The 24,304-nt window shown below is 44.1% G+C and overlaps 1 protein-coding gene across 1 annotated transcript in view; it reads right to left on the bottom strand.

Moving 5' to 3' along the window:
- The window catches only part of Dock5 (dedicator of cytokinesis 5), a 180,710-nt gene that overhangs the window by 73,806 nt on the left and 82,600 nt on the right, over nt 1–24,304 (bottom strand). The window contains exons 6-12 of the mRNA XM_051195461.1: nt 19,578–19,726; nt 15,833–15,968; nt 14,058–14,215; nt 12,413–12,494; nt 9,150–9,279; nt 6,241–6,313; nt 2,182–2,324 (exon numbers count right to left, since the gene is read on the bottom strand). Coding sequence (XP_051051418.1) covers nt 2,182–2,324; nt 6,241–6,313; nt 9,150–9,279; nt 12,413–12,494; nt 14,058–14,215; nt 15,833–15,968; nt 19,578–19,726 — 871 coding nt within the window. The remainder of the gene's footprint in view (nt 1–2,181; nt 2,325–6,240; nt 6,314–9,149; nt 9,280–12,412; nt 12,495–14,057; nt 14,216–15,832; nt 15,969–19,577; nt 19,727–24,304) is intronic.

Below are 24,304 nucleotides of genomic sequence, written 5' to 3'. Positions count from 1 at the left end.
AAGTTTTGATACATAAAACAGGTATAAAGCTTTATATCAGTATCGGTGACAAAGGTCCTCACAAAGAAATATGACATGAATACACAAATCAAAGAGAAGCAAAAGTTTAGCAAACCAAAAATTGTCTTCTTTAGAAGACAGAAGAAGAATTATCTTCCTTATAAAATCTGAGATGGGACACCAGGAAACTCATGTAGCTGTTAGACAATGCAGACTCAAGGTACTTATTTAAACACTTGGGGACCAGAGTCTACTTGCCACCTTTAGTCAGGGCAGGGCATGCAGGATAAACACTCTGAGGGCCAGCACAGGCAATGCCTGGGTCTCACCTGGCCTGAAGCTTGTACCCACCACTAACCCAGAAGTCCTACTTGTGGGAGTCCCTGAGCAGCGGGCCCCACACATGGAGAAAGCTTCAATACAAAGAGCCACAGTAGAATGGCTTCAATTTACAGCTTCTCTAGCTGACCAGCTAGAGAAGACACTTAGGTGCTCACCTGCAACCCATCAGGCTAAATGTTAAAATGGAGTAACTTGTGGTCAAGTTCTACAGCTTTAAAAGAAAACTGAACTGTTATCTGGCCTTCTGAGAAATCAGGAGAGAAAGACAATGAGCAAATGTCCTAAACAGGCCTTGTGAGCCACAGGATGATGCTCCCTTTGTTTTACTCTTTACATTACAAATAATATGACTGTCTGCCTCTCTCTCCCCCACTCTGTCTCTCTCCAACCCCCCTTGAAACAAAACCCAACCAAAATATTTAAATTAAATTTTGAATAAAAAGACATCCGAAAAGACCTTGTTTCAGTACAAGAAAGGAATGACATTGTTTTCTGTTTTGTTCCAAAAAAGGAAATCATATGTAAACAGTAATCTCATTAGTATAAGAATGTTCTATAAGGATTCAGGCACTGGTCTGCTCCTTCACCTGGCAGAATGCACTCAGGCAGTACCCAGGTCAGCCCAGGCACAGAGGACACTTGAAAAAGAAAAACCCGGCCCACTTCCGCTCTCTTTCCCCGGTTCCCCTGAAGGGGCAGAAGGGGCTTTTCCCGTCTCCCTCTTCTCTTCTGCCCTCTCTCTGTCTCTGTGTCTCTTTACCTCTTTTCTCTTTCCTTCCCCGCTTCCTTCCCTTTCTAATAAAACCTCCCACTTAAGCTCTGTCTGCCTGGCATGCTTGTCCCTCGCCCACCATGGAACCCACCAAGGTCCCCTCGCGCTTTATTCCTAACATGTTCTCCTCTAATTAAAATTATATTAAAAAAATGCTCTAAAAAGGCAGGTGAGATGGTTATGAATGTAAAGTTCCTGCTGTGCAAGCCTGAAGACTTGAGTTTAGATGCTAGCTAGATAAGCGGAAATATGAAGACCCAGACCACAGCATTCACACACAGATGTGCACACACACCCCTACCCTTGTGCCCACACATATGTAAACAAGCATACACGAAGAAACATGCAAAGGGGGGGGGCTAATAACCAGATTATTTATTGCTCTTATTTCTTTTTACCCAAATAACTGTAATTTGTGAGAAACTGAGCATCCTGAAAATAGTTCATTTTCCTGATTGCCTTCATTTCAAAGGGCAGTTACAGGGCAACGAGAAGACACTGCCTTCACATCTGGTTGCCATCTTGGCATTTGCCTTCTAATGTTGCAACTATTTTTCCCTACTACTGGAATCTGAAACGTTTCCACAAGATTTTCTCTTAGCTGAAGCCATCAAAAGACAGGTACATGGAGGTTCCAGAGAAAATCTAAAAGCTTTGCAAGGCGGCCTCTAAGTTCTCTTGCGTTCGTATTAGCAGATAATCATCTGGATTGCCTGTCTCCTAGTTCCACTAAATGTACAAAGAAATAAGCTTACTGAGGGCACAGTGCACAGTGCCTCCTGGATCACTCTTTGTTGGCACATTTACTTCAAATTAATAGTGGGAACAGAGGGCAGAAGAAAGGACTTGTGGGGGAAAAGTCTGTTCCACAGAACTTCCAAATTCAAGCCTGATTCCACCAGGGAGGGTGAATGACTGAGGATCTTCAGCAGGAGATGACTGAGGAGGGCAGTGTCCAGGGGAGGCTGTTTGGTATCAGAGACGGTGAAAGGGCAGTCCAGGGACCATGCTCTGGATGTTTCCTCCCACCCTGGACAAAGTCCCCTGGCCCTGGGCAGGCGGTGTACCTTGTCCTTTGTGATTCACTTCCTTTGCAGCTATCACTTTATTTAAAACCGAAGTGAGCGGCTCATTCTCTCCAATCACGTGTGAGGTTATCAAAGGTGACATGATGAGCTGTCTCTGGCGGATGTAGGTTTCCATGGCAATTCTGGGAAAGACAGGAGAGGTAAGGAGAAAGCGGGAAGCAGAGACAGTCTCTGAAGCATGACCTGAGAACAAGGAGGTCTTACGAGCACGATCTGGAAATACAAACACCAAACCTCACCAGAGGTCTCTGAAGTCAAATACAAATTACAGGAAATCGTTGTTTTGGATTAAGTTCCTGCATGGGTCCCCAACAGATCAGGCTAAAGTCAACATGGAGTCACTCACCACAGTTCAAATGCAGCATGGCCAAGTGGAATATCTACCTTCCAAGACCTCATCATGGAGAGATAACAGCCTAACTCCCCCAAAAGCGGTCGGTTTCAGCAAGTATGCTAACAAAGTTCCTCAAAAAAGGTGACCTACAGGGCTGGAGAGATGGCTCAGCCATTAAAGGCTAGGCTCACGACCAAAAGGTAACCTACAAAAGCAACCTGATGCTGACCCACCAGTTAGCTACCCTTCTGCTTTCTGTCCCTGCCTTAAAAGCAAAGTAACTCTGTAGTGTCTAATACCATCTTTTCTTTATGCGTCTGTCTATAAGCCAAAATCCTCTGCATGGCTCACTGGGAAACTTACTCTTTTATGGCAAGCAGTTTTGCCAAATCCTAGATTATCTAGATTATAAGGACTAGGCTATAGAATAGAAAATGAGATCAACTAAGTAAACCATTATACTTTTGTTCCTGGTATTTTCTTCCCTTCTTTCTTCCTCTCTCTCTCTCTCTCTCTCTCTCTCTCTCTCTCTCTCTCTCTCTCTCTCTCTCTCTCTGTCTCTCTCTCTCTGTCTGCCTCATATGTATATTAACATTATAATATTATTAAGTAAAATTACAATATATCTCTCTTCCATTTTCCTCCTCCACATGCTCTCCTTCAAATTCATGACTTCTTTTTTCATCAATTGTTATTTCATACAAATATGTACATACATGTATATTCCTAAACACATCCTGTTCAGTCCTTATAATGCTATCTCTATATGTTTTCAAGGCTGACATTTGGCACTGGATGACCAATGGGTGTGTTCTTCCCTGGGGAATACTACCTCTGGCCCTCGGCTTTCCTCAGTTGCCTGTAGTTTTTTTGTGTAGGGTAGAGGCTTTGTGGGCTCTTCCTTGTCCGTTTTGTCATGTCAATTTGTGTCGTCCTTGTTCGGGGCACGTTTGGGCAGTCATATTGGTGAGGCTTCAGGGGCAGAGCTTCTTATGTTACTAGGAGAGATGGTCTCACAGCAATCTCTCTGCTCCTCTAGCTCTTACAATCTTTCCACCTTCTCTTGCTAAACATGTCTCGGAAAGGACTTGAGCAAAGAAAAAGGCAGGGGTAGGCAGCGCAGCGATAGCCAATTGTTAAAACAGCTGAAGTTCAAGTCAACGCTCAAGGACAAGTTAAACAGTTTGAGTCAGAGGCCATGCTCAAACTCTTAGATTTGGCTGCTGGGATGGGACTGAAGGGACAGCTAAGAGACAGGAAACCTGGCTCCTGGGTCTAGCTCCACCCGACAGTGTGCTCCACAGGATCCTACCACTCCCCTCTGAGGCCCACATCACATGGCCATCTGATACATGGATATACACCTGGAAGTTATTTGCCCACTGAGTGGCATTAAATTTAGCATTGTGATGGCCACCCAGTAAATGAGATTCGGTGGAACGAGCACATCAGGCGAGGTCCATAGAGGGAGAGGTCAAAGGACCAAACTTAGCCCCCCCATCCCCCATCCCCCTACCCGTTCTCTTGAAGTTGCCACCAGCAACTTCATTACCACCCTGTTGTCATGCAATAGTGTACAGCCACCTCTGCCTACCAGGCAGCTTTCTTTCTGTACATCCTTATATGAAATGATAAAACATAGTGCAACACGGGCTGGAGATGGGGAGCTGTTTTCTTTTAATGGCTCTCCCGGCTGGAAAAGCAGAATTCAAAAATGAATCCTACTCACCATAAGCCACTGCAGCTTAGGTATGAGGGCATGCTAGGGGTTGCAATGGGGAACAAATATAATTATGTATAGTACATTTACTATGGGAAAAGAGTAGGGAAACAAGTGGAATAAAAGCATGACTAAACCAAAATGTGTAATCAACTAGTTAGGTGGCACATTCTTTGTAAAATCTAAATTTTAAGGCTTTAAATGTTTTGTTTATAGTTTTTCTAGGTGGAGTGTGTGTGTGTGTGTCTATATGTGGATGTGGTGTGTGTCATGTCTCTCATGTGAAGGTCAGAGAACAACCTATGGGAGTCAGTTCTCTCCTTCTGCCATGTGGGGCCTGGGGATGGAACTCAGCTGTCTGGTGGTAGGACACTTTCCCTATTGAATGCACTGTAACAGTGCATATATGGATTTCCCAACAGACACCAAACAACACCTAATAGACTGTTAAAACTTGGTCAAGCTCCACACTTAACTTTGTTTGAAACTGATTCTCACTGATCCTCTTTGAATCTGCATACCATTTCTTTGTATGCTTATTTTCTTTCTAGAACCTAATTAACCTCTATTGATTCTACATCTATCAAGAATATTTTTCTAACATTTGTTGCAAATATTAGAAGTGTTAGAAAAGATTACAAATTATTTTTTCCTATACATAAGTTAAAAATGGGAAATTAACCCATCAATTTTTCTTATTTTTTGCTTGAAAATATTGATGTGTGACTTAAAAATAGCTTTCTAGAGCTCGCTATTACATATAGTTTCTATTGTTCTGTAGCATTTAAATTTTTCAGCTATTCCATTTTATGCTTTACTTACTTTGTATTCTGTGTTGGTATAAGTTGTTGTAATATGATTTTTGTGTATGTATATATATACATGTTTGGCTTATTTTTAATTACATGTATGACTGTGTGTCTGCCAGAGCTAGAAGAACACATCAGAAGATCCTCTGGAGCTACCAATGGTTGTAGACTATCCAGAGTAAGTTTTGGCAACTAAACTTTGATCTTCTGGAAGAGCAGCTAGTTTGGCTAACCACTGAGCCATCTTCACCTTTCCAGCCCATCATACACACACACACAAAACAAAGCTTATATGTGTATTTATTTATTTAACTCAAATATCCTCAGGCTGGCTTTTGAAGTTCCATCTATTCTATCTGCAGTGGGCATTGTAAGTAAGATGAAACAATGTCCTGTAGCTAGCCTGTAACTCCCAACAAGGGTCATTTCCAGAAAGATTTGGGCCTCTTCCCTCTAATCCTAGGCCACACCATGTGTGCTGAATGCTACAGAAGCCACAAGGGTCACATTGGATATAGTCAGAGTTACAGGGATGAGATTTATTCACTCATAGACCCCAGTAGCATGGATGGAGTCCTGGGTCAAGTTCTGAACTGACCCTGCCCCATACCAGACTGTCTCTGCCAGGTCCTTTCAGGAACCCTAACAGGACTTTCTCATTCATCCGGCCTAACCCCTTGCTACTGTAAGTGTGGTCCCTGGACCCGTGCTGTTCATTAGCAATGCGCACATCTGGTTGGATGTAGTCAGACTACTAAAGCAAATGCTGATTCTAACAAGAGTGTTCTGACAATTCATGTACATCATCCAGTCTGAGAAGTCATGTGATTCTTATTCAAACCTGTTCAACACAACAAAAGACAGACACGCTGCTGCATCTCTGACAATCAAATGATGTCATTCTCTGGGCTCCAGTGCAGACAAATGTGTGCCCTTTATTTTATATTCTTCCAGTTATTTTACTGAGTCAAGAAATCCTCAGCTGACCCTCTTTGAGTCCAACATGAAGCCCCCTGAATAAATTACTCCGCAGAGGTCCCAGCCACAGTCCTCCAGCGGGGAAGCCTTTCCTTCTGCAATAACAAACGGTTCCTCCCATCTGTCTCTGTATTCATGTCCCACTTGAATGGCTAACCTGAACCTCGAGTCACCCCTGATAAATACCAGATACTTACTGCTGAAAGGGAATAAAATGTTGCTTTTCCTCATCATCCACCTTCCCATGTATGATATCGGTAATATCCATCACTAGGAGAGAGATAAATGTCATTAGAGGCACTAATGGCTTCATGCCTCGCTGAGCTGTATAGAAAAGGATGGTATTGGTAAACACAGAACACCAGAAGAAGACAGGGATCAGGGACCAAGTGACAACAATTACCTAAAGTGCCACACCCAGCAGTACAATGGCCATGAAAAGCTCGGATTTTCTATATCCAACCCTGCAGGACACACCCTCAAAATTCTGCAAGACTAAACTGCTATGTACCTGAAAAACTTAAGCCTGTTTTTTTTTTTTTTTTTTTTTAATGGGTGTGGGGATAAGCCTTCACTGAAAGCCATAGAGAACACATATAACACAAAATACTACCAGGTCTGGAGAGAAATTCAAGATTTGAAGTGCCCACCTGTGTCTTTTATTTAATATACAGTTGATGTCTACATAAGACTAAGAGTATCACAAAACAAACCATCAGTAACTGGTCCCCATAGCCCCACCCCAGGAGAGTACTCACTAAAGCCAGGTGCTAAGCCTGCTGCATTCATTATCTCATTTAAAGAGATGAGAGGAGCCTAACCTAAAGGAATGGGAAGGGTTAACCTGGCCTTGGTCACAAGTTTTGTTTTTGTTATTGGTTATGTTCATTTGTTCTGTTTGTTTTTGTTTTGTTTTGCAGTGGTGGGACTGAACACAGGGCCTTGCACATGCTACGGAAGGAAAGTACCATTGACAAAACCCACACAATTAGTTTTTAGCAAAGCTAGGGTATGAATTAACAGTGACCACAAAGCTAAATCACATAACCACTATGCCCAGCTATGGAGAGGATTAATAAGCAAGATGCGAAGTTGCTGGCTGACATGAGAGATGACCCTCGTAAGGGGTGAAACTTTGGACATAAAACACACATTAATAATCCATTTCTCCACATCCCAGGTAGCCTGTCTGTAGACAAGAGAAGTACTGAGAACACAATAATGTTCAAAAGAACTCAGCACAGTCCAGCGGGCCAGAGGATAATGCTGGTGCTGGCTAGGAAGGTGCACACACAGGTGGGCATCACATTCAGCTTGCTGTTACTCAAAAAAAAAAAAAAAAAAAAAAAAAAACCAATAACAATAACAAAAACCACTGAGAAACTCATTAGTCAGTGACATCATCTTCTGACACCTGACTTTGGCTCATGCCTGGCAATTTAGTCCTCTCTGCATTCAATACCCAGATATACACACTCTCCCTGACTCCCATGCACACACACACAGACACAAATACAGAAGAACACACACAAGCCTTGGGTTTAATGCTTTAGTTCCTTTGTCCTGCTATAAATAGCAATGACCTCAAATACATCTTTTGTAGACAAATACAGTTGCACTGCTGTGGGGGTGGCTAAATAGACCTGGGTTTCTTGTATCTCTTGAGACTCCACTTTAATTCTAGATGAAGTAGCAATGATGGACAAGGTGGGATGATACATACCCATAATCTCAGTACTTGAAAAGCTGAGACAGGAGCATCTCTGTATGGTCCAGGCCAGCCTGGGCTACAGAATGAGACTGTCTCAAAAAGCAATACTGCTTCCCTAGGTACGCCTCGAGCAGCAGGTATGATGGGAACAGTTCAAAAGACATGGCACATGACAGTCAAACGGGGCAGGGAGGCTACCTCTTCATCCACAGAAGCCACAAGGTTGACGGAAGAACATGGAATATCTGGCCCTGATCCAGGAGCAAACTGTTGACATTTTATTGATGACTTTCTGAAAGCACTACTGATCTAAGTGTCAATAAAAGACAAAATATCTGTTCTTGAAATTTAGGAGAAACTACAAAGATCTAGGGATTCTTGGGAGGTCTTGAGGATTGATTTAAGCTGATCCGGATCCCCTTTCAGTGACACAAAGCGGCTTTTGGAAAGTGCGTCTCCTCGCAGTCAAGACGCTTTGCAGTGGACCACAGCGCAGCAGCAAGGCACAGGCTTGCATGTAGTCCTACTGTGGGTGAGACATGGTGCCGGGCACAAAAGAGAAAAGTGGCTACAAGATCAGTGGCTGCAAGGCTCAAGGATGCAAGGCTCAAGGAAAGAGAACTGGCCATCCTGGGCACGCATGACTGTTGTGTGCCCAGCACTGACCATGACAACATGACCCCCTGCTTCCCATGTTTAGAGGGCCCACATCCTCTGCCTGCCCTCCAGCTGCCAGTTACCATCTTTTCTCTACCTCTTTTCATTGCTATAACTGTGGTAAAACACACATAACATAGAAATTACCATCTTAACCACCTTTTAAGTGTACAGTTCAGTGGACGTTAAGTACACTTCCCCGTGTGTAACAATCACCATCATCCACCACTAGAGCTCTTTCATTTTCCCAAAGTGAACCCAATCCTCAGTAAGCAATTCCCCGCTCTCTTCAAGCCCTGACAATCCCATTCAACTGTCTCTCTGAATCTGAATCCTCATATCAATGAACCATACAGCTGCTGGCTTTTTTTACTTGGCTTAATGCTCTCAAGGTTCAGCCATATTAAAGCATGAGTTGGAACTTCCATCCCTTTTAAGGCTGAGTAAAAATTCCTTTCAACAGATATGCTGCATTTATTTATCCAGTTATCTATTGATGCACTGATGCACACTTGAGTGACCTAGTCTCTTTCATCTCTTGTGAATAATTCCACTGTGAAGGTGTGAGTACATAGGTGTTTCTTTGAGACCTTGCTTTTCAATTCTTTTGGGACCCAAATGGGATTCTGTCCAATGTGGGTTCCGATGCTGGTTTCACATTTAGGTCTTTTAGGAACTGCACAGGAGGGAGTCCCCGGAACTGTACCATTTTCCTTGGACTCCAGGCTTTCCTCATACCTGCTACTCCAAAAGGCCTCCGGAGGCCACAGGTGTGCTTCTTGCCCTCCTTCAGCTCCATGCGGCCCACTCGGACAATCTGGCACACGAGGCTGATGCGTGGCCGGATGAGGTCTGTGCTGCTCAGGTCCTGTAGGTAGAGAATGGATAAGAGAGGCAGGCTGTTATGTGCAGCTCAGAGAACACCACCCCATGCTGAAACACCAGAGCAGTGCCTCTCTTCCAACCCACCCAAAAACTTCTGTGGCAACAGAGAAAACTGCCATCTATTTATCTATAAAATGGTGTTCTTTTCTTCCCAGGTCCCTACTTTACATTTCTCAACTGGATCAGAGTCAGCCTACACCTCTACAGTAGGAAGGTGGGCAAGGTGTTAAAACCAGAGCACTCTCTAAAATTTTGAGTCCTTCTGTGTGTCTTAATATAAGACACACCTCAGTGTCAAATGACATAAAAACTTGCATGATGCTGACACTTATTGAGAACCGAAGCCTGTGAGAGCCCAGGCTGACCTTCAACTTGCTATATAAGTGATGCTGACCTTCAATCCCTGATCTTTCTGCCTTCACCTCTCAGGTAGTGGGATTACAGGTATGTGCCACCCTAACTCCTCACTCCCAGCACCTCTTCTAAGAATCCCGGAGACAAGTGTAACCCACGCATGATTTTGTGAGGTTCCAGAGAGACCCTCTCCATGAACACGGAATAGCGAGAGGTGTGGGGGTAGAATTAATAATGTTTGTAGCTAAGACTCGTGTGTGTGTGTGCACACGCGCGTGCCTGCCTGCCTGCCTGCCTGTTCTTAAGGAGGGGTGAGTGACCCAGAAATGGGCTCATATATCTCATTCACTTATCAGAAATAACTTTATTATATCTCAGAACCCTTTCATAAAACAGCAGCCCCAGCCCTCTTACTGAATCAAGAATTACTTTTTAAATAATCACTCTAAATGTACACCCTGTAATTTGGTAATGACATGTCACCGGGGCAGTAATACACACCAGTAATCACCCACCCTGAATCTCTGCTTGAGGTTCTACAAAGCTTCCACTAATGGAAAATAAAGATACTGGGTGGCAGGTTCTATAAACCGTAGTACATTGATATCATTAAATAATATAGTCATTTATAAATGAGTTCTGAAGACTGATTAATGACCAAGGGAACGGCCACTACATTTTATTTAATTGAAAGGGCTAGATGTGAAATTTGCATACTAGATGAGCCTCTGGCTAGCTGGGAGAGTGTGAGAATAGGAAAGGGAAAAGCAATCGCAGCTGTCCTAGGACTGAGTAAATGAGGGATCAAAGATTTAAAAAATATACACGTGATCTGATAAACAACAGTTGATTGCAAGGAAAGTTTCACTTGGCTTCAAAACTGAACAAATACTAAAGAAGTCTAGTGTAAAATCCCAGAGAGTTCTATGCCAGCATTTGCAGGGGTAGATAGACGGTCTCTGTGCAGAGAAGCCTGTGCATGCCTTAGAGTTAGGAGGCTGACAGAGGGAATGGCAAGCAGTTAGCTACTGGCTACTGCTTCATTCGTCACTGGAACTTGGGCTCAGTTTTCCTCGTCTTGCACTAGGAAAAAGTAGCACTTGTGTGGGCTGATGGATGAAGGAAAGAGAGACAGAGCTGGGGAGCCAACTATCAAGGTTTCCTAGGCTGCCTTGGAGCCCCAAGGCATGTCCTAAAATATATATATATATATATATATATATATATATGTGTGTGTGTGTGTGTGTGTGTGTGTGTAAAAGAAGCTCAGAAAGTTCTAAGTGAATAGAAAGGTCTAAACTACAGCCTGCACTGCCAGGCTCCCGAGCTCCATGCAGAAGATTGAAGATATGCCAAAAGTACAAAACAGCAAAGATTAAACCTTGCACCTTTTGCATAATGAACTAACCAGAAAATCTCCAACCAACAGAACTTTAGCTAGAAACCCCAAAGCCAAACGAGCTACCTAAAAGCAGAGACTGGGAATCATCCACTCAGAGGAAGGTTCCGGGAAAAGGTCTGGATCACGTTGCCCTCACCGTGACCTTGGTCTGGAAGTGCTCCTTCCAGTTAGTAATCTGCACGGCTGACCGCCTTCAACTTCACCGTCTTCCTCAAAGGTCTTCTAATTTGGAATGCTGGGCATTGGACCCACAGCCCAGTGCATGCTAAGGGTGTGCCCTACCATGGAGCTCTATGCCCAGCTATTTAAAACACCAGCTTCAGGGCTGGGGAGGTGGTTCAGTGCATAAAGTGCTTGTCATGCAAGCATCAGAACTTGAATCCAAATCCTCAGATCTCGTGTAAAGTCAGGCACTGTGGCACACATCTGTAATCCTCATGTTCCTAGGTAAGGTGGGAGGTGGAGACAGGAGCATCTTTAGAACAGCCTTGTATATGCAGTGGTAAACAACAAAGAGACCTTGTGCGATCTGAAACAATGTGGAAGGGAGGATGAGCACCTCTGACCTCTGCACACTACAACACCTGTGTAACCTCAGGAATAAGCACACATCATATACACACGTACATACCAAGAGTTACATATGGACGTGTGCATGTACCAACAACAACTAATGAAAAAAGAGGCCATGAGTTTGAAAGGGAGCAAGGAGAGGCACGTGGGAGGGCCTGCAGGGAGGAAAGAAACGTGGGGGAAATAGTGTGATTATACTACAATCTCAAAAAGAAAAAACAAAAATAGAATGAATGAGAAACCATTTTCATTATAATAAAATCAAGAAACAACTACACGTTGAAAACAAAAGTTAAATTAATAAACGTATAACTAAAGCATGAGCCTCCCCCAGCAACACTTGGGCAAAGCCCCTGGAAGAACCTCAGGATGTTGTTGTGATTCACTCACTTGTGTCATTACTGTTTGTATCTGTCTTTCCACCAGCACAAAAGCTGCTCGAGAATAGTTTCTTTCCCTGTTTTGTTCACAGATGGTGTCAAGTGTGCAGATTGGTATGTGGTACCTAGTATGTGTTCACTAAGTGAAAAAACTCAGTCATTTATTTATCACTTGTATCCACTGAAACAGTAAGAAAATGAAGAAACAGAAAGTGAACCTGAGTTAGTTTGCTGCCAAGACTAAGGACCCAAGCTCTATCCTACCCAATGGGAGGAGAACCTACTTCCGGAAACTGGCCTCTGACCTCCACACACTTATACCACAGCGACACACCCATACGCATGAATATACATTGACACAGAAAATGAATGAATGATTTTGTTTTAATGAAGAAGGCAGGACTCACCGTGAACACTGCTTGGAGGTTATTCAGCTTCTCTATCTCCTTGGGCATCCCATTACTGCCCCAACGAATTAGGTAGTTCTCACTAGCAGGAGAAAAGGGAAATTACTCTTAGTGAGAGGGCATCTGGGACAGAGGCTGCTCACAGCACAGACTTGCAAGGGTCAAAAGAAGGGGCGGAAGTGCCCCGTGATGAGGCAGGTGCTAGGGAAGCACATATACCACACATGCAGGGACTCTGCATTCGAAAGAGTCCCTGCTACAGAGGTCACGCTATACAGTGGCATACTGCTCAGGATGGCTCACACATGGAACTTCATGAGTTTTCCTTCCTTCCTTCCTTCCTTCCTTCCTTCCTTCCTTCCTTCCTTCCTTCCTTCCTTCCTTCCGTCCTTCCTCTCTCCCTCCCTTCCTTACTTTGTTTTTTTTTAAGACAAGGTTTCTCTGTATAATAGCCCTGGCTGTCCTGGAACTAGCTCTGCAGACCAGGCTGGCCTCTAACTCACGGAGATCCCCGTCTCTGTCTCCCAAGCACTGGGATTAAAGGCACCATTACCATGAGGCCTTGAGTTTCTTTTGTCTGGGGTCTTCATTAGAATCGAGCATGGTGACTAGGATCTGTGATCTCACACTCTGGAGGCTCATCATCATTATTTGAAGCTAGCCTGGGCTACACAGTAAACTGAGCAGCCTGAGCTAGACAGTGAAACTATGTCTCAAGAGGCCAATTTACAGAAGCTTAATTTTCTAAGTTATTCCCAATCTATCCTTCATGGTCCACATCACACAAGTAACTTAACAACTAATTTTTACTTTTTGAGAAAGGGTCTTTTCTTACCTGAGCTGGCCTCAAACTCACTACGTAGCTGACCCTTCTGCTGCCACCTTTCTGGTGCTGGGATTACAGTCCCGTGGCACCCATCTGGTTCAAGTGATGCTGGGGATTGAACCTAGGGCTTTGAGGACGACAATTAAGCAGTCTACCAACTGAGCTTGCCTATGCCCCAGGAATGATTTTTTATCATATTCTTGAAGGGAAAAAAATCTCCATTTCCTGAGTTGCTCAGTGAAGGTCACTCTGGGGCTCAGCCATTGTCTATAAACTTTCTTTATGTAGACTTTTTCCCCCCTGCACTTTTGTGGGTTCATGGGAGAGCCGAGCTGAAAGTGGGGGTTTCCAAACACAGCCTCCATCTAACCAGCTATGATTCTGAACCTTCCTGGACATACGGCCATCCCCACAGCCCAAAGCGAATGTGAGCGTTCACAGCTGGTTCAGTTTATTGCATGGGCTTGGACAAACACATACAGGCATTCACCACTGCCGTATCCTACATCTCAGTCTCAGCCATGAATCCCCAGGGTGTCCCACTTACTTCATCCTCTCATTCCTCCCCTAGGATCTCCTGGAGTCTTTATCCTTGTGGCCATGTCCCAGGCAGTTTCATTCACTCTTTAAACCCTACACATTCTGAAGCTGCCAGCACCCACATACAAAGGCTTCAGAGCCCATAGAACTTTATTTTCTACTGGCAGAAGTTACTACACTCAACCTCTATATCTCCCTGTCTCAAAGGCAGTGAAGGGCTCCTACAGGTGAAGGCTGTACTTTACAAGGCCAAGTACAAGTGACATGGGTCCCCATTACCTGATAAAGGTAGACTGGTCTGGGTCATAAAGGGCCATGAACAGCTCTGCATCCTCCCCAATGTTACAGACAAAGTTCTTGAAGTTCACATAGAGGCCGTAGGTATGGACAGTGTTGAAGATTGCCTGGCCTCTCAAGTCCAGGTTCTGTAAAATGGTCTGGGCCAGAGGACAGGAAAGAACACTTAAGCAAATGGGGAAAAACATTGGCAAAGAAGTCAACCTATAAGCAAGGGACCACTACTGTACTCAAGGAGCAACACTTGCTAAGAATTGAGCAGATGTGGACGGACCAATCATCCCTCAGTCAAACAAACATCGGCATTATCAGATAACCAAAGTGGTCCTGTTCAGGGATCTGAGCCCAAATAATTCAATAAATGCTGTCTGACAGGCTGGAGAGACGGCTTGCCATATAAAGTGTTTGCTGTGTAAGGATGAGTACCAGAGTTTGGATCCCCAACATTCATGTAAATCCCTGGTGGTCATAGCAGCCCACCTGTAATCCTGGCAAACAGGAGAGAGACAGACAGAATCCAGGAACAAGCTAGTAGCTAGACGAGCTGACTTGGGAAGCTCTGGGTTCAAGCAAGAGACCGTACCTCAATAAATAAGAGGGAGAGCAACAGAGGGGAACACCCAATGCCAGCTTTTGACTACTCTCACTTGCATATACATGTATGCACTCATGTGTGTTCACACACATGCAAACAAACACAGCTACATGCATGCACACCACATACACACACATGAAAAATAACCATGCTGTCTACATGTGACAACTCAGCTTTTAGCAGACCCATGAAGCTTCCATGTCTGATGGGATGTTGGAGGATTGAGCCTAGATCATGTGACATACTACCCAACTTCACAGGAAACAAAATGTTCCATGAGAAAGCTTTACCCTTGGGTGTGGTTGTCACTTGATGCATAATCACAGGCACAAGTCATCAGGACTGCGCTTCAGAAAGCAAAAGCAATACAGAACCCACAGACAAATCCTTCCTCATCGAAACAGAAAATAATACATCAAGATGTCAACATGGTAGGCCCAGGGGGTTCAGAATGTGGCTGACTTTTTTTTTTCCCCCTGATTTTTAAGTTTTCTTTACTTTCAAATTTTTCCAAACATGTTATTTAAAATAGTTTCATCTGGGAAATCACAATATTTATAACAAACACAGAAGATTATACTTTCACCCAGTTCTTCCCAGAGGCATCTTTATTTTTTAGAGGATGTCTAAGCTCCATGTACATCTGTGTACCATGTGCATGCCTGGTGCCTGCAAATATCAGAGGATGACACAGATCCCTTGGAACTAGAGTTATGGGTGGTTGTGAAGCATTAAGTGGGTGCCAGGAACTGAACTCAGATTCAGAGGCAGCTTTTAATGGCTAGTTTCTAATTTACCATTATAGTTACTCTACGTATATGCAAGAAATAAAGTGTGTATATGCTCCCTTTTGCATTTTTTAATACACATTCTATTTTATAAAATAGTTCTACATCTTTACACACACACATACACACACACACACACACACACACACACACACACACACACCTACCTTTGTTTCCTTTCCAAATAAGAACACAAATACTGGCCTCATTCTTTCTGCCTACTTTAAAAATGAGGACACATGTGATTTTCTATGCATTGCTATTTCTATTTTTCTATTGTCTACTACTCTTTTTTTTTTTTTTTTTTTGGCATTAACAACAAAAGCAAAGAATGGAATCCTAGCAGCTTGACTTGCACCCAGGAGAAAATGTACCTTTTCCTCTTGGATCTTCTCTTCTATCCTTTTAGAAGCAACTTCATGGGCTTTGAAGAGGGCAACAGTGCTGGTGTCATCTGGATCCAAGATGTTTCCATTGTCATCGCGCACAACCAGATCTAGTCCAAGCATTCTGAAGAGAAAGGAGGTGGTAAGTATCTCTCCACTCCACTGCCAGACTCTGTAGAAGAACCTCCATCAGAAAGCCCAGGAAACACAAGTAGGGACTGGACACAGGCCAGGAGTCCCCTCCTTCCAATCTCTACCTTCTTTCCACCTAGCAGTAACATGACACAGCTCAGGAGGCCACCCTCGCCCAACCTGTGTGCACGTGCCAAAGAACTGGCTCAAAGCAAGAACAGTAAAACTGACATGGGTTCTAATCAATGCCCTCTCTGCAGTGATTCCCTGGCCCAGTCTCCTGAGATCTGGCATCATCCTTCAAAGGCCTTCCTTGACTTCCTTACTCAATACTGTCTTAAAGGAGGAAGTAAGTCCTGGTGGCTACCTTCTCATAATCCATCTCTATGCTGCCTCTGCCATCATTCATACTATAGTCTGAACCTTGGCTTTAACACCTGCTCTTTCTAGGACCCCTTAACTCTGCAAAGCCCAGACTTTTTCATGTGTAACAGTTTCCTACCCTTTAAGTTTGCTGTAAGAACTTGATTGAGGTAACAGTGTACCTAATACAACTTCACATATAATAAGCACCAGTAAATGTTACCTCTGACTACAGAGAACGGCACAAGAAAACTAACAAAGCTCACAGGGCTGCATGGCAAGAGCAGAGACAACCAGACCCCTCTCCTAAGGCTCTTGTGACCACTGTGCACAGACGTACAAAGGATGCAGAGACTGATAGAAGAGGATTCTGCTCTCAGCCCTCAGCCTGCCTTCCAGGCACCTGCATGGGTGAGCTGAGATGTCCAAACAGCAACACTCAAGGCATAACAACCAGAGGTGCCAAGTCCTTAGGAAGAAAGTAGCCATGCCCCAGGTCCCTCCTCCCTGCTGTACAGCAACTCTGGACGAATGATCTGCACTGGTAGCTTCTTTCCCACAGTAGCCAGACCCAAAAACACCAGACCCAAGAGGGACGGCATGCTGGCAGAGCTGAGACATGGATGTATTGGCAGAGAGGCTCTGCTTCCTGAGCTGCTTTCAAGGACAGGTGTGGGAAAGCCAGCATGCATTGCCATTTGGGAGATATTAACATGCTATGCCAGGCCTTGGGAGAATGTCCAGGCCAATGTTACTATGGCAAGATCACAAAAGAGAGTCTTATCCTACCTCGGCTGGCTTTAAGAAACATTGGGAGACTGCATGAAAGGCTACACAGCTGTAGCTGCTTCACTTACCTGGGGACACTTGTGACCAAAACAACCTGACAAAAAAGCAACTTAAAGGAAGAAGGGCTTACTTTGGTGGCACTGCAGAGGACCTGAAGCAGCTGGCCACATTACATCGTCACTTAGGAAGCAGATGTATGCTGAGGCTCAGCTAATTTCTCTTCCACGGAATGGTGCTGTCCCACATTGAAGCTGGAGTTCCCGCCTCAGTTAATCTCATCTAGAAACGCCCTCACAGACATGCCCACACGTTTCTCTCCTATGTGATTCCAGACCATGTCTGGGGGACATTAACAATGACCATGACAGAGGACATGTATTGGGGATTCACCATCAAACCCAAAGGCAGGCCTGCGACCAAGTTACTCCTTCCCATCGCCTTTGTGACATAGAAGGAAATCAGTCACATCTACATCCCCCTAAATAAAAATGGAGAAAAATAATTATTTCACAATAGCTACCTCCTAGTGTTGTAAGTATGTGAAGTGTGCAATGGAGGCAGCTTGTGAAACTGACTGAATTCTGTATCCCAATTGTTTCTAAATACAATTTGTTAGAGTAGTGAATTCAAAGAACAGGATAATGAACTGTATGTTAGTAGGGCTATGCAAGAGTCGCGAGGCTGGAGCCATGGGGCAAAGGGAGAGACAGAAATGACATCAGCACAAACTGGACAACCTAATCACCAAGTAAACAACAGCAAAGTTAACAGAGGGCTTGAGGCCTTGTGGAAGGGGATGGCTGAAATCATGAATCCCAGGCCATAGCCACCGTCAATGTGGAGGAATGGACTGCATTTCTCAAGTTGTGAAAGGCAGTGTTTTCCTGGAAACAACATGTATACCTGTGCTACTTAGGAGTTTGCTGAGAAATGGACATATAACAAGTGTGTAGATAGAATTAATGGGCTAAAAGGATGCTGTACCAGGGAATCTGAATTGTACCATTGCCGATCATAGTCCTAGCCCCTGTTGGGGAGGCGGGGAGAAAATGACAGCAAAAATTTCATACACATCATTGGAATAAAAACAGCCTCAGGCATCTGAAGGGGCCATTTCTCTATGTGCCAATGGAGAAGCTAGGACAGAAACCTATTTTCTCTGTTCTTGTGTCAGCCACTGGGATCGGAGGGCCAACACGGCACTTGACTCAAGGAAGGGACTGCGACATTTATCACTAAAATTAAATATTTTCTAAGACACAAAGACAGTAAAAAGTAACCATTATTTGACAACTCTAAGATCACAAGTTTGCTGTGAGACTAAGGGGCTGTGGGGATACTGGGGCACTATGGCTTAAATGGGAAATGTCGGCTACACTTTGATATGTTTAAACACTTGTCAAATGGTGGCACTGGTCTGAGAGCTTGCAAAACCTTTTGGGATATAGTGCTTAGCCGATAAACATGGACTAGTAGGGATGGGACTCTGATTCTAATTTAGAGCACTGTGCTTTCTGGTGTGCTGGATGAAGGAGCTGCATCATAGATTCCTGCCCATCATCACCACAGACTGCTCTGCCACACCTTCCCCATTACCACCAACTCTATTCTCTGGAACCACCAGACAAAGTCTGTCTTTACTCCCTTTAGTTGCTTCTTCTATCCACTATTTTGCCATACACAAGACAACCTCCCTCTCCCAAAAGTCACTAATACAGGGAAGGAGGTGGTTAATTAGTATAGTTACACAGTTGGTTGGGTAGGAAGAATAATTTTTAATTTCTTACTGCATAATAATAATGTAACTATCTATGGTTGGCAAAAATTAACACGATATGTCAAAATACCCAGAAAAGAGGATTTTAAATGTTCCCAAATGATGACTGCCAAAGTGATGGGATTTCCATTTAACCTCATTAATTATCATTATGTATAAGTACTGTATTCATGTGCCTTGTAAATATGGATAACTATGTATAATGTATGTGAGTACTTCACTTATTTGTTTTCTGTTTTGTTTTCCAGACAGGGTCTCATATAGACAACCAGGCTGGCCTTGAACTTGCTATGCGTGCATGAGTCCTTGACCAGAACTTCTGATCCTCCTGCCTCCATCTTCAGAGAGCTGGGATTACAGCACTACCATACCCAGTTTATGCAGTGCTGGGCTTTGGGCAAGCTAGGCAAACCCTCTGCCAACTGATCAACCTCCTAACCCCTCAATTTGAAATTGTTTAAAGGTTTCTTGTTTTATTTTATGTGACAGGGTTTTTCTGTGTAGCCCCAGCTGTCCTAGAACTCACTTTGTAGACCAGGATGACTTTAAACTCACAGAGACTCATTCCCCTGCCTCTGCCTCCCAAAGGATGGGATTAAAGTAGTGAACAGTATCTAGTGTGAAGATGCTGGTCATTTCCCACGGTTTCTATGTAAGATTGTCCTGGGTTACCTGTTCCCATGATCAATTTTGGCCGTGACCTTCTTCTTCAGCTCTGCTAGTTCATCCTTGGGGAGAGTCCCAGACAGGATCTGGGAGCGCCACTCAATCAGACTATATGTCATTTGCTGCAGCTGGCGGAATAATGTGACCTTGTTGTTCTAAAATGGGAAAGGGGAAAGAGACAGAAAGGAAAACAAAGATGAGATGGAGAAAGTGCATCTTTGCATAGAATGTCTACATGGTGTTACTTACTCATTAGGTCACACAGTAAGCTGCACACTTGGAGGCTTATTTTTATGTTGATAAGGATAAGCTTAACCAAACTACTCTGAATTTGTCCAAAAAATGCAACTCTAAAAGTGGGGAAACAGTTGCAGATTAGTCCTAAATCACAAACCCATCAAATCATGAACACACCCTAAAATTCTGACAATGTCCATTCCTCCATTTATAAGAGCACCCATTGCAAGCCCTTCCGTGGCTAGGCTGGATCACATTCCCACATATATTTATCTACACACAGTATCTGTGCTTCCTTCATGCACAGTGGTGGTGGTCATTTCTTCCAAATGTTCTGGAGCCTGTCATAATTTCCTCCGCCTGCAACCACACTGCCCTCCTCTTTCTAAACCTCTTTTGTGCTACATGTTCATATATGGCGGTGTTCATGCACACACATGTGTGTGTGGATGGCATGTTCATATATGGCAGTGTTCATGCACACGCCTGTGTGTGCAGATGGGATCAACATCAGGACTCTTCCTCACTCACATTTCATCTTACCTTTTTGAAACAGACTCTCTTGTTGAACCTGGAACTCCGTGATTGAGGTAGGATGGCTGGTCAATAAACCCAGGGATCTGCTGCTCTCTACCTCCCCAGCTCTGGGATGACTCATGTTTACCATTATGCCCCACTTTTATGTGAGCATTGGGGACCTAAAATCAGATCCCCTGATTGCACAGCAGGCACTTTATCCACTAAACTGTCTTCCCCAGCACCACCAGCTGCCTAATTCTGACTGCAGTCTCAACCGAGAAGTCTTATGCTGTGAGTTAGCCACACCTTACTTTGACTGGAATTTACAACCCACCCCAACTCAGAGCCCTGAAAGACCATAGCCTGGCTGGCTCTCTCCCTGAACAGGGATCACCCCTTTTGTGTCTGTGTCTGCGGACTGAAGGGAAGAATTACAAGTGGAGAAATATCCAATTCCAAAGATACAGAATACTGAAAAATATAACTTAAAATTTTCATTTTTAAAAATCTCCATTCCCCCAGCAAATGCACGGACATCTGATTGTTATTCTGGGCTCTACAAGTAACTCACTGAATTGAGCTAAAGCAAAGTTACAACCAAATAATCTTCAGTATCTCCATAATTTTGAGAGTCAAATACTTGGTGCCTGAGTCATCACCGTCTCAAGTCTAGCTAAATGGTTGACTAGATCATTATGGGCTCTAAAACACCATCAGCTGGTGAGAATGAACTGGAAGAAAAGTTCCTGCCCTGGAGAAGCCAGCACTGCAGAGGAGAAGGAAAGTAATAAATAGACACACATATGAATGTATTTATCATGTATTGTATTATTGTCCTTCCTGGCAGCACTGGGATTGAATTTTGGGCTTCATGGATGCTAAGCAACTGCTCTTAACACTCAGCTACAACCCTAGTGTTTGTATTATTATATCTATACACAAAAGATAATCTCAGATTATGAAGAGTACAAGAAAGAAAATGGAGAAGTAATTAAAAGAAAAAATTGAACAAGCTGGGTGTAGTGGTGCACACCTTTAATTTCAGCACTGGGGAGGTGGAGGAAAGAGGATCCCAGTGACTTTAAGGCAAGCCTTGACTACATAGTGAGCTCCAGGCCACCCACGGTCCACAGTGAGACCCTGTCTTAAAAAAAGAAAAAAAAAAGTACAATACGATGCTGTACACATGATGGAAAGGGCCACCTCAGACAGTCAGGAAAATTACAACATATTCAAAATGTATCAAATACAAACCCATACAGTACCACTCATTATTTATGGACTATGATGCTTGCGTTTTCTTGTTTGTAGGTAAAAGTCATGAGTGTGGTGTTCTGATGTTAATTCATAACTCACCCATTGTGTGTCAGCCATCAGAGTTTAGTAATCAATGTCCAAGCAATTACAACCTTGGTTCTAGCTGAATGGTTGGCTGGTCCATTACACAGAGAAGATATGTGACATGAACAATGCAGAGAGGGAGGCCAGAAGAGGTGGAGGGAGAAGAGAATGGGTGGGTGGAGACAGAGAGAGTGCATTCTAATGGCTGCAACTTTTTATCTCTTGTTGGTGTTCTTTAACAACTACAGGAACAGATTCCCGAGCATAAGCATCAGCCAGAAACAGAGCTGGAAACATCCAAGGTATTTTCTGAACAAAGCATAAATCTCTAGGGGAGAGGCCTGACCTACAGGTGTGGCAGTGAGAGGCAAGGATGAGATCAGTAACTTTTGATAAAGACTCTAGCATGAGTTCAAAGTTCTGGGGACACAAAGGAGGAGGAGGAGGTGCTGAACTATTTGTGATCTCAACGGTTTTATTTACACTGTGGCTCTTCACGATCTGAAAGACAATTCCTATTTCAGACCAGGAAGGTGCTTACATCTTCCAGCAACCTCGTGAGCCAGGCCTTGGAAAGCATGGGAAGATATGTAAAGGTCTTGTCTTTGATTAGCATAGGTATAACCTCTGCCTTTTCTGTTCAGTTTGCATAAGATTCCCATTCCATTGTCTCACAAACTGGTGTGGGGATGGGGTTGGGGGATAAGCCTACAGACTATGCCTTCAGAACTGCTAGAAGGAAAGGGGATTTTTTTTCCTCCTTTCCTACGACTCCTCTACTCCTATAGCCTTTATTGTCTCTAAGTGTAATTAAGGCATTAATTTCTACACTCTGAGAAAGAGTTGGGTCCAGGAATCCTCCGCATGATGTGGTGCTTTGTCTAAGGCACATGCTCACAAGTTCTCAGTCTCAATTACATCAGACAGTATCCGTGGCAATTTAATTATTGCCTGTCCATATCAGCCTTGTTTGCCAAGTTCTTCCCCCAAAGAAGGATGAAGACAGCCATTCTTCTCCCACTCAGTGCACCAAATTCATCCTCAATAGACAAGCTGGGACAGGCCAGAGGAAGGGATTTCCCCCACTTACTTCAAGGAGAAGGGCCTTGTCCCCAGCTGATCTGGGCTAAGCAGCTGGCATCCTAAATGCCCCTCCCTGCTCCTCAGGCACCTCATGCATTTGGGGGCGGTGGGGCACATGAGGGCAGAAGAGGAAGATCCTGCACTCCCAAGTAGAGTGAGTATGGCATATCCTCCTGTGTCTCTGCAGGGATTTGGATATGGCTTGTCCTCCCCACAGAGTTCCATGCACAGAGCCATGATGGGATGGTTGACTTTCTGAGTGGCCCAGCAGGAAGTAATTAATCACAGGGGATGCTGCTGACTGGGTGTTGTTAAAGTTGGCCTCCTGGACTAAGCTAGTTCTTTTTAAAATATCACTTATTCTTTGGTATTTTTTTTTCATATTTCAAGACAGGGTTTCTCTGTGTAACAGTCCTAGAACTCTCTTGGTAGACCAGCTGGGCTCAAACTCACTGAGATCCGCCTGCCTCTGCCTCCCAAGTACTGGGATTAAAGGTGTGCGCCACCACCACCTGGATTCTTTGGTAATTTCATGCATTGATAAAGGACATCTTAAACCTATCACAGCTCCTCCCCATCTTCATGAGTTTTCATGTTTTGTAACCCACTGAGTGCAGTTAACACAGCTTGCTGGAATCCTGACCCATGTTGGCTTGATCTTGCATAGGTTTTGGGTAGATAACCACAGATGCTATGATGTGAGTTCATGAGTGCTATGACCACACCACACCCAGAAGACAGCACTTCACAGCGCCCCGCCCCATCCTTCTTAGATTCTTTCTGACCCCTTTCAGAAGATGATGTTCCCTGAGCCTTGGCTCAGGGTGAGGGATGTAGTATAGATTTAGGCTGAACTCTCAACAGCCTACTTCTACAGTTACTGGAATCATATATGTTGCTTCCTCTCAGCTCTTTGCTCAGCTATGACTCTAGTAACTGCTGACCTCACAGAAGGCGGCTCTCTGGCTAAGGCGAGGGCAGTATGTTTACTCTTGATAAAGCTGTTAGGAAAGAGTACAAACCTGGACTCGGAATCACTCCTGCCTCACCCTGTGAGGCCTTCTCCATGCACACAATCGTGCCATGAAGCAACTTTCTGTGATCTGGCAGGGCAGCAGGGATGACAGACACTGGTGCCTGAATGTTCGGTTTCCAATACTGGGAGCAAAACAAACCTGTTCTCTTTACACGGTACTTGGGCTCTGGTGTTTTGTGCTAGCAGCAGGCTCTCCTTCCTCGCCTCTGGTTCCTACATCCAACACAGGCTAAGCCTGTCATCTACCAGAGCCTGTCCTCCACCATCTCTGGTCCTCTCCTGGTTAGCCTTTTCTATACCACCAACCACTGTCACACCATTAAATAATCTCTTGACTCTCTCTGCAAAAGTCAGCATGATCCTGGGGTCTAGTAGGAACTTGGGAACAAATCTGATGGCTTAAACTCTTAAAAGAACAGTCTGGTTTCAATTTGAGTGAGGCACTCTTACCCCACAGAACACACCCCAGATAAGGTTTTCTACCAGGCAGACAGACATCCCTCTATCTCACTTGATG

Source organism: Phodopus roborovskii, unplaced genomic scaffold, assembly GCF_943737965.1.
Source record: "Phodopus roborovskii unplaced genomic scaffold, PHOROB, whole genome shotgun sequence".
NCBI lineage: Eukaryota > Metazoa > Chordata > Mammalia > Rodentia > Cricetidae > Phodopus > Phodopus roborovskii.
This window is presented reverse-complemented; position numbering and strand designations above follow the sequence as displayed.